The sequence below is a fragment of the Micromesistius poutassou genome (genome assembly GCF_964030765.1).
Source record: "Micromesistius poutassou genome assembly, chromosome: 17".
Taxonomy (NCBI): Eukaryota; Metazoa; Chordata; class Actinopteri; order Gadiformes; family Gadidae; genus Micromesistius; species Micromesistius poutassou.
The window spans coordinates 14,959,363-14,975,103 of NC_140287.1; the positions used below are offsets into that span (position 1 = coordinate 14,959,363).

At 51.3% G+C, this 15,741-nt stretch overlaps 2 protein-coding genes across 2 annotated transcripts in view; both read left to right on the plus strand.

Moving 5' to 3' along the window:
- Positions 1–1,730, plus strand: part of trip11 (thyroid hormone receptor interactor 11) — a 17,068-nt gene extending 15,338 nt beyond the window's left edge. The window contains exons 21-22 of the mRNA XM_084481852.1: positions 1–23; positions 225–1,730. The exon at positions 1–23 is cut by the window's left edge and continues 110 nt beyond it. Coding sequence (XP_084337978.1) covers positions 1–23; positions 225–430 — 229 coding nt within the window. The 3' untranslated portion in view covers positions 431–1,730. The remainder of the gene's footprint in view (positions 24–224) is intronic.
- A 215-nt stretch (positions 1,731–1,945) lies between these two features.
- On the plus strand, positions 1,946–15,705 carry fbln5 (fibulin 5). The gene is made up of 11 exons (XM_084482278.1): positions 1,946–2,365; positions 2,535–2,589; positions 2,825–2,873; positions 3,704–4,078; positions 9,455–9,577; positions 10,012–10,128; positions 11,107–11,223; positions 11,595–11,717; positions 12,573–12,699; positions 13,470–13,665; positions 14,797–15,705. Exons 1-11 carry the CDS (start codon positions 2,322–2,324, stop codon positions 14,956–14,958), a joined length of 1,488 nt encoding a protein of 495 aa, XP_084338404.1. The 5' UTR covers positions 1,946–2,321; the 3' UTR covers positions 14,959–15,705.
- The last annotated feature ends 36 nt before the right edge of the window (positions 15,706–15,741 follow it).

Sequence of the window (15,741 nt, forward strand, 5' to 3'; positions counted from 1 at the left end):
CAGGGGGGGCAGCAGCTCCTCAGGTGACCACTAGGGGCTTCACGCTGTGTTCTGATTGGCTGCGGTTTGTCCCAGGTGCCGTATCAAGATGGCCACCCGTGTTTTGATCAACGTTGTCTTTGTAAAATATAAACGCGCCTCCGTGTCTAAACATCATGTCTGTGTTGCGGTGTACGACCCTCGTCGAGGTTAACCTTTGACCTTTGACCCGGCGTTCCCCGCAGGGCTGGCGAAGAGGCCGTCGGACTCCAACCCCTTCCTGGCGCCGCGCTCGGCAGCCGTCCCCCTGCTGGGCGCGGGGGTCCCGGGGGGGTCCGGCGGGGCGGGGGGCCACCTGCTCATGAAGCCCATCTCGGAGGCGCTGCCCTCCTTCACCCCGGTGCCCGTCTGCAGCGAGGCCAGCGGCCTCAAGGACCTGCTGAGGCAGTGAGGCCCGCCGCTTCCTGTCGCCCGCCCAGACGCTCCTCCGCAATAAAAGTTTGGGACAACTGACAAAAAAAACAAAAAACTGTTGGGCGATGTTGGGTCTTGGATGTGGCGTGTGGGATGTTGAGTCGGGGATGATGAGCCGGGTGATGGTGAGACGGTGATGTTGAGTCGGGGGTGTCGGATGTTACCCTATGTTGGTTCCTCTCTGGGTTTGACTCTTGAGGAAGACGAGGGAGGGCTGGTGAAGGGTTTTCTGGGGGTGGAGGAGGAAGGTGTGTTTGGTCCTCAGTATTGTTTTCTATGCAACTAATTCTCCACTTAGTGAGGGGGTGTGTGGGGGTAGTGCCCCACTACCCGGCGCACAGAACAGTGTTTTCCTGAGTAGTTACCGCAGATGGAGACACACGTATCCAAAGCCTTTTCGTTTTGCTTTTTCTTTTTTTTCTTTCTTTTTTTATTTTTATTTTTTATTTTTACATATATACAATATATATACTTAATATTATATTAGTGAGCAGGACGCTATTCTTGGCCACAGCGTTTCCACAGCGTTCCTCGCCAAGTCCTGTGGCGAGACGCGCACTAGCTGCCTCTGAGGCGGCGCGCCGGTCCAGGCTGGATCCCGTTCTCTTGTACGGCGCAGGGAGGCTGACGCACGCACCCGGCCGCGGTCTCGGGCAGTCATCCGGAGACGTGTGTGTGTGTGTGTGTGTGTGGTTCGAGTTCCATCTGCTGAAGCCATCCGGCCGTTCCTGCAGGCGGTGGTCTCCCGCGGACGCAGGCTGCGGCCAGCGACCCAGCGTTATAATTACAGCGAGCGGCGGCGGTGGGGAGAGAGGACACGTTGGCGCGCTTCTGCGTACGAGTACATCGCTGTCATGTATATGGATGTATGCGTATGTGTGTAAAATTCTGGCTTTTTATTCGTATTTATGGACACTTGGGACCTCTAGAAATTCTAAGTGCCTAACGTTTTTTTGCTTTTTAGGAACCTGCGATGGGGATTGTAAATGGTGAATATTAATGTATATTTGCGACGTGGAAGAGGAGATGCACATTGTGTAACAGTGTTGCGCCATGGCCGCTCCACGCCTTTTCTAGGCAACATCCTTCATGGAAGCCGCTAGGTGATGAGGAAAGCTGTACAAATTGTAAATCCATAGAATGATTTATACAAATGTGCCATCTGGAATTCAGAGGTAACAAATAAACAAGTTCGATTTTAACTTGAATGAAAATAATCACGTGTACCTTTCTGCATTGTTTGGCTTCCTTTTCCAACCAAATAAAGGCCCCTCTTTGCCCCTTTGGTAAAGTTTGTTTGTTTTCTCATTTTTTATGCAACACGGGAGTGAAAGTTTCATGTTACAGGATCGATCCACAACGTGTGTGTGTGTGTGTGTGTGTGAGAGAGAGGGGGAGGGAGGGAGAGAGACCCCGGCGGGGGGTGTGGTAACGTGGGCCTATACTAATATTTGACGTCCACCCCCACACATCAACCCTCATAAATCCGCGCACTTCGTCCGCCGGTCCGCGCACCCCCAAGACCCCCGACCCCCCAGCACCGACCGATCCCGGCTCGAGGGGGCAGTGTCTCCGAGATTGAATCCAGCTGTTGAGCGCGTCTAGAAGGGGGCCAGTCACACTGCATCGGGGAGTTATCGGGAATAGATACAGAACCAAGAGTTTCGGACCGTTGGTTAATGCATGGCAACTATAGGTCGACCGGACAGCTGATCATCCGAACCTGGCTTCGGCTTTTGCGTAAAGACGCGTATTTGGGTCCGTTGGGAGCACTTCACCCCCCACCCCCTGTCTGGTAGCTCAGGGATTAGGGAAAGTGTACGGGTCGTCCAACTCTTTCCAACAACTGCTCCGTAGCCTCCATCAGCATGCTGTTCCCGGGACGGGACTTCGACGCGTGGACTTCTGCAAGGCAAGAGATTCATTAAGATATTTCTCATAGGTTTTTTTTGTCGCTTTACACTTTAGCCAACTCACTTGCAGGCTATTCGTGTGATTCGTTTAATGTGTCCACATTTTTGTAATGAGGGTTATTTTTGTACTATGTTCAATATGTTCTTACTTACATTCCTTCCATGCAGAATGCTGGCTGCCTTAATGTTCACTGCGCTCTGCATCCAGCCCGGACACGGCCAGGTAGACAAATCATATGTATATGAATGAAGCTATTAGGCTACTAGTGGTTTTCGTTAAGTTATGACCCTACTACGCTAGAACAGGAAACATGGACTTGCAACTCGCTCTGCATTTTTTTATGTTCTCTATTGATAAATAAATGATTTAACCAATATCGAACAGCAGCCGATGTAACGTGTACTGTGCGTCAGTGATGTTGCGTTGAAGCTGAACGTGTGTTTTGGTGGTCTCCTAGACGTGCGGCGAGGGCTTTGCCTATGACCGCCGGGCAAGGCAGTGTGTAGGTGAGTGACCTGACTTGACGCCTTGTCATTTTACTTGCTGCTAAACGTTTTGACGGCCGCTTGAACCGAGCAATGTCCATATCCCTCCGCCCGGAGCCCATCACTCCGCGGTTTAGCGGAGGCTACACATGGCTGAGTTTGCGTAACAGAGTCAACACGTATCAGAGTATCATAGTCCCATGTTGCCGGGCCAGGTGGTCCGAGACCACCTCCCTACTCTAAAGCATTTGGTTGTGGCTCATCCCGCTCAGTAAGATCTAAATATATGTAAGCTGCGGTTACACTACTTACTACAGTTACAGCATAAAGCTGACAGACGGGTACGCTTTTATTAAGAACATATGTTAACCTGCTATATGAGCGTCTGCTGAGTGTTCTGTTAAAGGAGAGGTCAGCCGTAGTGAAAGCAGGAGTGCAGCCTGTAACTCATAGAGGAAGAGGGAGGTTAGCCCACAACAGGGATACGGTGTTCCCTCTGCACCCCCACACTGCCCGCACCCCCACACCACCCCGTGCCCCGCCACAGGGCTGGGGGTCCGGAAACGTCCAAGGCAGCGCTTCATACATCCTACCGTAGTTGAAGTGCTGGACACAGAGGCCTTCTCCTGAAGCTCGGGGACGTCCTTCTGTCTGTCTGTCTGTCTGTCTGTCCTCCGCCTCAATCCTGTCTGTCTGTCTGTCTCAGTCTTACTGAGAATGTGTTGTGTCCACCTGTCTGTCCGCCTGTAACCTGCGTACGTCCCTTCTTCCGTCTGACCCCTGACCCCTGTCTGACCCTATCTGTCCCTCAACCCGTCTGACCTCTGACCCCCCCCCCCCCCTCCCCACAGACCTGGACGAGTGCCGCTCGCTGCCGGACGCGTGCCGCGGGGACATGGTGTGTGTGAACCAGAACGGGGGCTACCTCTGCATGCCCCGGGGTCTGTACAGCCAGTCGCACCGCCCGGAGCCCTACCGGCCCGAGCCCTACCGGCCCGAGCCCTACCGGCCCGAGCCCTACCGCCCGGAGCCCTACGGCCCCGAGCCCTACCGGCCCGCGGCCGTCCCGGCCCTCCCGGAGGCCCCCTACCCCGACCCGGGGGCGGGCTTCCAGGAGCCGTTCCGTCCCCCGCCGCCGGGCCCCGTGGAGCCCAGCTACCCCCGCGTCCGGAGCAACACGCCCTGCGTCCTGGGGTACGCCGTCGCCGAGGACGGAACCTGTAACGGTGAGGGGTCTCTCTGTCTCTCTGTCTCTCTCTCACTCTCTCTCTCTCTCTCTCTCTCTCTCTCTCTCTCTCTCTCTTGCCTCCCTCTCTGTCACTCACTCACTCACTCACTCACTCACTCACTCACTCACTCACTCACTCAGGCACTGTCTCTGCCTCTCTCTCTCTCTAACATAGGGGTTCTCAACCTGTGGGCAGAGAGCCCAGACCTGGCCTTAGCGTTAGCGTGAGGGTCAGTCACACAGTATGTATGAGGCTTAACCCCTTGCCTGACGCCCCCCCGAGCGGTTGTTCCATGTCGGTTAGAAAGAGTCTGAGACGGCCTGCGAGCGCCCGGGCAGATTGGAATCACATGGGCGGTAATAATGGGCAGCAGCAGCAGCCTGCCGCGGGCCCACGGGTCAGAACGGGCGGTGAACCAGCCACCTTCTTTTCATTAGCCGCTCTGATCCGAGATCTGAGGTGGCCCCGCTGTTGGAATGCTGTGTGTGTGTGTGTGTGTGTGTGTGTCTGTGTGTCTGTGTGTCTGTGTGTGTGTGTGTGTGTGTGTGTGTGTGGAGCCAACCTTTTCTGCTCGGTTCTCAGGTCTTGCACATCCCTTTAACCCGAGTCTTACTGATCTGACTCTAGACCTGCGTCTGAAGTCTAGACGAGCTGTTATCTGGCTGAACGGGGCATTTCACTTCCTGTCGCTTCATATTTATTTACCAATCATGATGCTGGGGGGGGGGGGGGGGGCGAGGATCTGTAAGCGCGTGATTGGCTAACACAACACTTGGCTACAGGAAGACGTCTCTCGAGGTTGTGGAATTCCAGCGTTGTAGTGGATCCCTGAACTCAACTGGGATGGGATCCCGGGTTGTCTCGGCAACGCTCCGGGTCCCGGGAGCCCTGCAGCAGCTGTTCATGGTGGAGCTCTGACAGCCCGCGCTCCGGGGTCTCCCCGGGTCTGGAGCAGGGGTCTCCATGGGTCTGGAGCAGCTGGTAGGTTATCTGGGTGGTTGGTTGGTGAGTTAATTGGTTAACGAGTTGGTTAGTTAGTGAGTTGATTGGTTAGTGAGTTGGTTGGTTGGTTAGTGAGTTGATTGGTTAGTTAGTGAGTTGGTTGGTTAGTGAGTTGGTTGGTTAGTGAGTTGGTTGGTTAGTTAGTGAGTTGATTGGTTAGTGAGTTGGTTGGTTAGTGAGTTGATTGGTTAGTTAGTGAGTTGATTGGTTAGTTAGTGAGTTGATTGGTTCGTTAGTGAGTTGATTGGCTATTTAGTGAGTTGATTGGTTAGTAAGTTAGTTGGTTGGTGAGTTGGTTGGTTGGTGAGTTGGTTGGTTGGTTGGGGTGTTGGTTGGTTAGTGAATGAGTTGGTGAGTTGGTTGGTTGGTGAGTTGGTTGGTTGGGGTGTTGGTTGGTTAGTGAATGAGTTGGTTGGTTGGGGTGTTGGTTGGTGAGTTAATGAGTTGGTTGGTTGGTGAGTTGGTTGGTTGGGGTGTTGGTTGGTGAGTGAATGAGTTGGTTGGTTGGGGTGTTGGTTGGTTAGTGAATGAGTTGGTTGGTTGGGGTGTTGGTTGGTTAGTGAATGAGTTGGTTGGTTGGGGTGTTGGTTGGTTAGTGAATGAGTTGGTTGGTTGGTGAGTTGGTTGGTTGGGGTGTTGGTTGGTTAGTGAATGAGTTGGTTGGTTAGTGAATGAGTTGGTTGGTTGGGGTGTTGGTTGGTTAGTGAATGAGTTGGTTGGTTGGGGTGTTGGTTGGTGAGTTAATGAGTCTGTTGGTTGGTGTGTTGTTTGCGGTGAGCAGGGCGATGAGGTCATCGCTCACTAACCGCTGCATTCCTCTGAGGACCAATCACCATGTTCCCTCACACCTCCAGAGGTGTGTGTGGACATGCATGCATGTGTGCGAGCTGACATGCATCACTATACGATATGACGGCACGTCTGGAGTCGCAGACATTGCATATGCATATCTAATGTTGTTTTAATAAACATTTCCTGGGTATGGTTGAGTTTGTTTTGGCGTGTGTACTTGTGTGTGTGTATGTGTCTTTATATTTGTGTGTGTGTGGATATGTGTGTGTGTGTGTGGTGTGTGTGTGTGTGTGTGTGTGTGTGTGTGTGTGTGTGTGTGTGTGTGTGTGTGTGTGTGTGTGTGTGTGTCTGTGTGTCTGTGTGTGTGTGTGTGTGTGTGTGTGTGTGTGTGTGTGTGTGTGTGTAAGCGTATGCTGACGTGAAGGGGTTGAATGTTGATTGATGTTGCCGTGGGCTACGGGGCCAGCCGACTTGCCACTTCCTGTCTGAGCCCGTAACAAGCTGTGCATTGTGTTAGCGTTAGCCGCTAACGGCGGCGGCGGTCTGCAGAGAACAACGCAGCGCCCAGGCTAACATCTCAGCACACTCCCCCCGGGCGAACCCTGACGTTTCTCTCTCCTCGGCCTCTCCCTCTGGGGCTGGTTTCCCCAGTAGACTATTATCTATTGAGCAAGGCATGTCACAATACTGTGCTGGGATTTCATCACAACCGTTGTTCTGCCAAGTTTCAGATGCTTGGCGTCACATTTGAACCGATTATAGATCAAGTTTGAAGACATCCAAACAAAGGGACTGCTTGTGTCTTGTCTCACTACTTGCATCGTTCAAAGCGTTTAACATTGGTCGCTCGTTCACTCACACAACCACGCAATTCACCCGAGCACTCATGCATGCACACTCACACACCCAGTCAAACACACGCACACACACTCACGCATGCACACACACATGCACTCACTCACGCATGCACACACACACACACACATACACCCATGCACACACACACACACACACACACCAGACACACACACACAACTGTACCCAATAGAGGGTATTTTTGCCCGAAGAACATTTTTCCAAGAAGAGCAAAGCGAACCGACAACCTTCCAGTTGGAACATACGTAGTAATGTATTTGTTACAATTTCAACCCTCATTTATATGCCTTTGCTCAAAGGCACTTCAGTAAGCATAAGACCGTGGACACACCAGGACAGTACAACCCACTAATGGCCCTGCTTGATTCATGAGCCGACAGAACCCCAAACAGAGAGCAGCAGTTGAAGTGCTAAACATCTCCCAGTCCCCCCAGCCCCCCTAGTCCCTCCCAGCCCCCCCAGCCCCCCCAGCTCCCCCAGTCCGTGTCCTGGTCCCCCAGCTGGGGGCCGTCAGCAGCACCAGTGGTCCCGCCCGCTCTGGAGAACCGCTCTATATAAGGCAGCAGAGCCGACCCGCTGGCCCCCCCGGTCGGACCCCTGGTTCCCAGAGAGGGAAAAGAGAGAGGGGGGGGGGGGGGGCGGGGGGGCGGGGGGAGAGGGGGAGGAGAGGGAGTGGGAGAGGGGGGGCCCGGTGGGCCTGCAGCACATGGGCCCCAGATGACCCCGCTGACTGAGGACCATAGAGAGAGCGGTTAGCACCAGCAGCGGCTAACCGCTAGCAGGTGGCGTCTGCTGGGCTGCTTGGCCGACGGCCTCATGCCCCACCCCCCCCCCTCAGGGTGGCAGGGGTCCACACCATTTGGACTGAGAGTTCTAAGAAGGTGGGGGGGTGATATGTTTTTGATGCTAGTGCCGTCGTCGTGTGCATTCGCAGAGAAAAACAATCAAACCAAATCGAAAATATTCCCATTTTGACTGCCCCTTTTAGTCACAGTTCCGGTCTGAAAGGGCTTCCCACTCCAACCCATAACCCCATAAAGGACGAGCTAAAGCTCCCCTGAATCTCAAGGGGTGAACCCTTGAAGGGAACCCAGAAGAGGGATCCCTCCCTCCAGGGACGGTGAGGAGAGCGATGGTCGTGTGAGAGGAGGAGAACGTGGCGGCCCAACCTTGCAACTTTGCACCGCCGTCTGAATCGTATCCCCGACAGACACTATCACTTATCGCCCTGGTCTGTTCAAACAAAAGCCCTCCGAACTGAACTTCCAGGCTCCATGCCACCCCCCACTCATCCATCCATCGTGCTCCGTGGGTATGGCTGATTTCATCGTCTGGGGAACGTCAGCCCCCCCGCCCCACAGCCCGGACCTTCTGGTGGGCTGTGCCCTCATAAGGACATGTGGCCCTCAGAAGGTGGTGTGCGAAGAAAGGAATTTCGGCCCCGACCGTAATCTTGGATCTGGTGAAATAACAAGTGGAACTGGATCTGGGAAGGCCTGTGCGCTCCAGTGTGTGTTTTTCCTCATGGACGCCGGGCGCAGAGGGGAACTAGATTGGGGAGTGGTTGAGTGATTCGATTGTGAGGTTGCCGGTGTGAAACCGGGACGGAAAAGGCTGCCACCCCTTCCTGGATGGGAGGCGGTGTCTGTAAGATGGTGCCATTGTGTCGTGGAGGTGTTGACAGCTAAGCATAACAACGTCGCCCATTGTGTCGTGAGGAAACTGGGGTGCTGGACACTCTTGTTCTGTTTTGAATTTAACTCCATGTTAGAGTTATAGGAAAACTGAACTGAAGAGATTGGTTTGTTTCTGATCTCGAATGACCTAATGAATGATGACCTACTTGTACTTCTGATGCACTGCATATCGATTTGGACTGCTAAAATATCAAACAGATGTTCTGCTCTGTTTTATGATATATCAGAGAATTCTGAACTTAATAACGGCTGTACATCAACTTAGATCATCGCAATGGCTGTTTCTGATTGGCTGAAATTAGTCCAAGGTGATGTCGCTCGAATGCAAGCCCTGGTCCAGTACGTCCTGGCATAGTAGTACTTAGAATCTTAGAATCTATCTTTGTTGTTTGTATGTATGTATGTATGTATGTATGTATGTATGTATGTGTGTGTGTGTGTGTATGTCAGGGGTATGTGGCTGTGGCTTACTGGTTAAGGAGTTGAACCGGTGACCACAGGGTGGGAGGTTCGAATCCCGACCTGTAGGCAAACATATGGACGGGGGGGTGTAGTTGTGCAGCACTCTCCTACGTCCTCATCCACGGTTGAGGTAACCCCCGGGCGCTGCACTGTGGCTGCCCACTGCTCCAGGTGCTCACGGATGGGTCAAAAGCAGAGGAAGAACTTCCTCCAAAATGGGACAATGGATAACTTGACTTATACAGGGAAGGGGTTAACCTAGCGATGGTTGTTATTTAGTTCCATGAACATCCTTACTGTACCGACAGCGATATAGTGTTGTATCTCTTTCTTCTGCCAAATGCACTTATTGTAAGTCGCTTTGGATAAAAGCGTCTGCTAAATGCCCTCAATGTAAATGTAGCTCATCCTCATGACGGTGATATTTCACGGACAAAGTCTCCCTCCGTCCTTAAAGCATGACCCACTCTGACCCGTAAGACCTGAACCTGGGAGTGGGACTGAGTCCCCGCACGCTCACCCTGCCACCCCTCTGCCCCCCCAGACATCGACGAGTGTGAGGCCAGCTCCCACCAGTGCAACCCCACCCAGGTGTGCATCAACACCGCGGGGGGCTACACCTGCTCCTGCACCGAGGGCTACTGGCTGGTGGCCGGACAGTGCCAGGGTAAGTGGAGGACCCGGGCGTATCGCCATGGAGACACACGTCACACTTTGATGACATCACATGGGACTTTGACCCCCCGATGAAAAGCACTTAGTGTTGTCATCGGAAAAAAAGGGGGAAACGCTCGAAAACTCAATAGACATGTAGACGCAGTACAGACTGTGACTTGTAAAGAGCAGCCTGCATGTCGACGCAGTACAGACTGCGACTTTTAGAGAGCAGCCTGCATGTTTAACTACTGGTACTTTTACTGTACATATAAAAATAATATATGAAGGGGTGGAGCTCTGAACAAGCCCATTGGGCTTCGTTCCCTCCTTGCACCATTTAATGTTAATGTGTGCTAAATAAATAAACTAAACTAAAATAAACGAAAACACAGATAAACACGTCTTCCTTTTTCTCTCTCTCTCTCCCTCCCCCTCCCTCCCCAGATATTGATGAGTGTCGCTATGGTTACTGCCAGCAGCTGTGTGCCAACACTCTGGGCTCCTACTCGTGTTCCTGTAGACCGGGCTTCCTCATCAACGGAGATGAACGCACATGTCAAGGTACACACACGCACACGCACATGCACATGCACACACACCAAGGTACACACACACACACACACACACACACACACACACACACAGGGGTGGACCGTACTGTTAGGCAAACCAGGCAGTTGCCTGGAGCCCCAGGCCCCATAGAAGGCCCCATAGAGGCCTTTTGGGGCCCCCAAAATGCTGTCTTTATATTTTTTCCTCATATCTACGTTGTTTTTATAAAACTCCTGTCATAATAGCAGCGCCGGGATGTCCAATTACTCACGCATTGACAGTCTTCCTGCTAACGTGCGAAGCAATCATGCAACTTCGCTATGCCAGCCCCCCCCCCCCCCCGTCAACAATCCTGTATACCAGTCAACCCCCCCCCCTCAACAATTCTGTCACCTTTGCCTGGAGCACAACTAGACACATACACCAAGGTACACAGACGCACATGCACGCACACACACCAGTGTTTCACATACATAGACCAATGTGTGGCGCAGCGCCACAGATTCAACAACGAGCGCCACAAATTGATTCCGTTTTTTTTATTTTAACGCGATATTTAAGTATAAATATCTCACACTCTCACAGCAAATGTCACGCCAAAAAAAGAAAATACCCCCCTGTCAACAACTCCGCCAGCCTGTACCAACCCTCCCCCCCCCTTCCTCCCGTCAACAATCCCGTCCGCCCGCAATCCAACTCCCCCCCCCCCCGTCAACAATTCCACCCGCAGACCCTGTTATAATGTAAGCATTCTCAGAGTCTCACTCCGGCCAAAAACCAAAAGTTGCCAACCCTGCAGGGGGGCACCACACATTGCTACCTGGTCTGTGGGAAACACTGCACACACACACACATACACACACACACACACACACACACACACTACAAGGTACACACACACACACACACACACACACGCACACGCACACACACGCACGTACACTACAAAGTAGCCCTCCCCCCTTGTTGACCCTCTCTCCCCCCCAGACGTGGACGAGTGTGAGGACGAGCCCTGCTCCCACGGCTGCCTCAACAGCTACGGCTCCTTCATGTGCAACTGTGATGAGGGATTCGAACTCGCGGCCGACGGCACCACCTGCATCGGTCAGTCTCTCGCACTCGACAGTCTTTTTGAGTGTAACCCATCTCAGAGATTAGTTCCACACTCCCTAGGAGACATTATGACACAACACTCTATAGACTCAACTCTGTGTTGCTTTGACGAGGCCATCTTGCTAAACTGCTCATAATGTTTCTTGGAATCTTCTAATTGTAGAAATTGTATTGTTTTAACGTTTACAAAAACAAGTGTGAAAACCAAACTTTCTGACTCCCAACTCACAAAAAACCTAAATTGAGAAGACAGGTTGCTGTGACTCCTGGCGTACCTCCGCTATATGTACAGGTGTGTTTTCCCTCTACCTGTTCTGTGCCAATAACTGAGTTGTGTTCCCCCTCCCCTCCGCCGGCGGCAGACTTGGATGAGTGTGGCTTCTCAGAGTACTTGTGCCAGCACAGGTGTGTGAACACACCGGGCTCCTTCTCGTGTGTGTGTCCACCTGGCTACTATGTGTTCGAGGACGAAAGGAGCTGCGAAGGTAACGGAGAGACTACCGGACAAACCAACCATGACGCGTCGATTTTGTCTGTGAAAACCTCACTTGTGTTTTAAAGGGTGACATATTGTACCGGGTGTGAATGTGATTAGCCGTTACGAGCCGTTTTTTTCAAAATCGGCCTGTTCTGACATCACAAGTGGGCGTGTCCACCTAGATGTATGACGGATAGATCAGTCTGCCATCCTGCCAAGTGGACAGCAGCAAGCGTTGCTCATCTCTCCGTCATACATCTAGGTGGACACGCCCACCTATGATGTCAGAAGAGACCGATTTTCGGCTAACCACGGCTAATCACACTCACACCTGGTGGTATAATATGTCACTTTTAACGCTAAAGTCGTAAACTGAGCTAGAGCCGCTACTAACAGTTAGCTTAAGGAAAGGATTAGGTAGTAAGGCTTCACTTGACGACTTTTTGAGCCTGGGAAGGATCAGATCTGGGAACAGTGCCTCCTACGGCTTATCTCTAAATCCATTTCCCTGGTGCAACCCATAATGGACCAGTCTATTTCCTGTTTCTATAGCTTGAGCAGGTTAGCTTGTTTGTCTGGGGCCGGAGGTTGCTTAGAGTATGTAGATCTGGAGATTTGTTTACATATGAAACATCTTAAAATTTCTGCTTATCCGCGACGAGCCTATCTCATGTTTATTTGCTGTGTTTGTTATAACTGCATCATATTTTCAATATAATATATATATGTAGGTTTTTTAAGCATACAGTTGTTATTGTTGCTGTTGTTGTTAATGTTGTTGTTGTTGTTGTTGTTGATGATGATGATGATGATGGTGGTGTTTTAACTGACTTCTACTGTTGTGTGTGTTTGATTTTTGAAGACATCAATGAATGTGACACTGGTAACAACACCTGTACAACAGCACAAGTATGTTTCAATTTCCAGGGAGGCTATACATGCCTGGACCCCCTGCAATGTGAAATCCCTTACATTGAAGTCGCTGACAAGTGAGTCCCTTGCCATACTGTTTCTTTAATGTCTTCTCTCTATACTGTGACTTTAATGTCTTCTCTCTATACTGCTACTTTAATGTCTTCTCTCTATACTGTTACTTTAATGTCTTCTCTCTATACTGCTACTTTAATGTCTTCTCTCTATACTGTTTCTTTAATGTCTTCTATCTTTACTGTTACTTTAATGTCTTCTATCTATACTGTAACTTTAATGTCTTCGCTCTATACTGTTTCTTTAATGTCCTCTCTATAGTGTACTTGTTTCGCTGTGAATGCGCACTTTAACGTACGTACATCGTGCAATCTTGTGCAAATTAATCTGCAGTGGAGAATCATTTTCTTGCTGCAGTGTATTTACTGTATTGCACCCCGAATCGTGTCTTGTTCAGAGTTCACCTAGACTCTGCATAGCCTCCCACCTTACCCACCCACCCCCCCCCACCCCCCCACCCCCCCCACCCCCCCCACCCCCCCCACCCCTCTCTTACGCACTTATTGTATGTTGTACGTCCTTGCATTTAAAAATAGTACTTAGCATTGTGTAGCATCTTATCCTGGCTATCTTGTTGTATACGGGGAACGGGTAAACCTAAAAACGATTGTTAGGTTCTTGGTTCTATGAACATCCTTACTTCTGACAAATCTTATTGTAAGTCGCTTTGGATAAAAGCGTCTGCTAAATGCCCTTAATGTAAACGTGTCTTTACCACTCACCACAATGTCCACCTGTGTTCTCCACCCTCTCCTCCCCCCCCCCACTCCAGTCAGTGCATGTGCTCAGCGGAGAACCCCCAGTGCCGGGACAAACCCTTCACCATCCTGTACCGCCACATGGACCTGTCGTCGGGCCGCACGGTGCCCGCCGACATCTTCCAGATGCAGGCCACCACTCGCTACCCAGGGGCCTTCTACATATTCAAGGTCAAGTCCGGCGATGGAGACCGCGTCTTCTACATGAGGGTGAGTGGTGCTGGTGGTGGCAGTGGTGCTGGTGGTGGACTGAGAGGAGTCGGTGGTTTGTGACAAAGAGGGCCCCAGTGTCACCGCCAGGTGTGATGCTGATCGGCCCTGACACGCCGTTTCAGAATCGGCCCATTTGTGACATCACAAGTCGTCCACCCCTGCTGGCTGCTAATGGCTGGTCGTCAAATAGAAAACTGAGATTATTGGTTTGTTGTCACACTGGTCTGGCTCAGTTGTTTTCTTTGAGTTTATTTAATTTTAAATTAATGTATGGCTTACTGTTGAAGAAGACATTGAATCTCCTGTCCAGCGTTAATTGCTTACCGGTATACAGACCAAACCTCTCATAGCAGTGCCGTCTGCCGCCAATAGAGGGCGCACTCGGTGCACTCAATCACCGCAGCGCACAAGCGTTCCTCACGGGGGCACCATCGCTTTAGCATTAATGCACATTCTTTCACTTACGTTCAGTCAATTATGAGAACATGTGTTTATAGAACAACACACGCAGTGTGAACCGCGTGAACGTATGGCAACGACTTTTAAGCCAGATTGTGGATGGAAAAACACATCATCACGCCCTTAATTTGAACCATGTGTTTTGAGCGTTTTGGGTAAGATGTGAACCAGAGGCTGAGTCGCACATTCCATCATGTCCATCGCAGCATGCCTGGAATTCCATCCGTATCTCCCCGCTTTTCTCTTTATTTAATCATCTGTCAGGCCTGCCATGTGTCTGTCTGTCAGTGGCATATATTTCTGGGTCTCTCCCTCCTGTCTGCTTATCTCTCCGTCTATGACTATAACTCTCCTCTGATCTCAGATCTCTCTTTACCACCTGTGCATCTTTATCTCTACCTCCTTTGAAGGTATTTATCTGGTCTGATGATTTCTGGTCTGTGGTATTATTCTCTCCAATAAATCTATTGAATGTCTCTCTTCTCCAAATCTCTTTTCACCTAAGGTGCATCTCTCTCTCTCTCTCTCTCTCTCTCTCTCTCTCTTTCTCTTTCTCTTTCTGTCTCTGTCTCTGTGAAGCTCTCTCCCTCTCTCTCTTGGAGTCTATGCAAACCTCTCACTCTCCAGTCCATGTCAATGTCTCTCTCTCTCTCTCTCTCTCCCCAACAGCAAACCAGCAACGTGAGCGCCACGCTGGTGCTGTCCCGGCCCGTGACGGGTCCCCGGACCGTGGTGCTGGACCTGGAGATGACCACCGTCAACAACGTCATCAACTTCCGCGGCAGCTCCATCATCCGCCTCACCGTCTTCGTGTCGGAGCACCCCTTCTGAGCCACGACCCCTCGGGCCCGCCCACCGCACCCAGGCCCCGCCCGCCGCACCCAGGCCCCGCCCGCCAGACCAAACGTCACTTGGGTCACGCCCCCATCGCCCCCAGGCCACGCCCACTAGACTAAACGTCACCCGGGCCACGCCCCCCCAACCACCCGCCCACCTCGCCCAGGCCCCGCCCACAATACTAAACGTCACCTGGGCCACGCCCCTCTCGTCACGCAGGAACGCCAACGCTGCATTGGGTTTCACTGTCGCCGTGCCAACCATTCCAACCATTCGCAGAGAATCGCCGAGATGACGACACCTCAAGACGCATGGGGGGGGGGGGGGGGGTGGCCTGTGGGGTACACATCACAGTCGTCCTCTGTTTAGAAAGCACCCCCATCCCCACACCAGTTTCAGCACACACACACACACACACACACACACACACATACCCCTCCCTCGGTGGGCTGTAAACTTTCCAATATGGGACTCGAACCCAGAGGCGTATTGGTTCATTTTGGATCCAAAGTTATTGTCTTTGTCTACAAATTTAAGTTTGATGACCTGTATTTTTTTTTTGTCTTGGAAGGGAGAGTTTAATGTACCCAAACAGTCATGAAGCGAATTGTTAATCAGTGATGTTTTGATTTGATTTAAAATATATATATACAGTATACGTTTAATTTCCATTGATTTTCTATTGATAACATTTAAGTGAAACCGGTCTGTAAATAAAGACATACAAGACCTGTACAACGACACGGCGTTCTTGATTGAAAAGTTTCAGGAAAAGTA

What these genes read in the sequence shown, in the direction of transcription:
- fbln5 (XM_084482278.1), top strand. Translation starts at nt 2,322, where the DNA reads ATGCTGTTCCCGGGACGGGACTTCGACGCGTGGACTTCTGCAAG. An exon ending in AGATGAACGCACATGTCAAG is followed by an intron (nt 10,129 to 11,106) that starts GTACACACACGC and finishes TCTCCCCCCCAG; the next exon opens with ACGTGGACGAGTGTGAGGAC. An exon ending in CGACGGCACCACCTGCATCG is followed by an intron (nt 11,224 to 11,594) that starts GTCAGTCTCTCG and finishes CGCCGGCGGCAG; the next exon opens with ACTTGGATGAGTGTGGCTTC.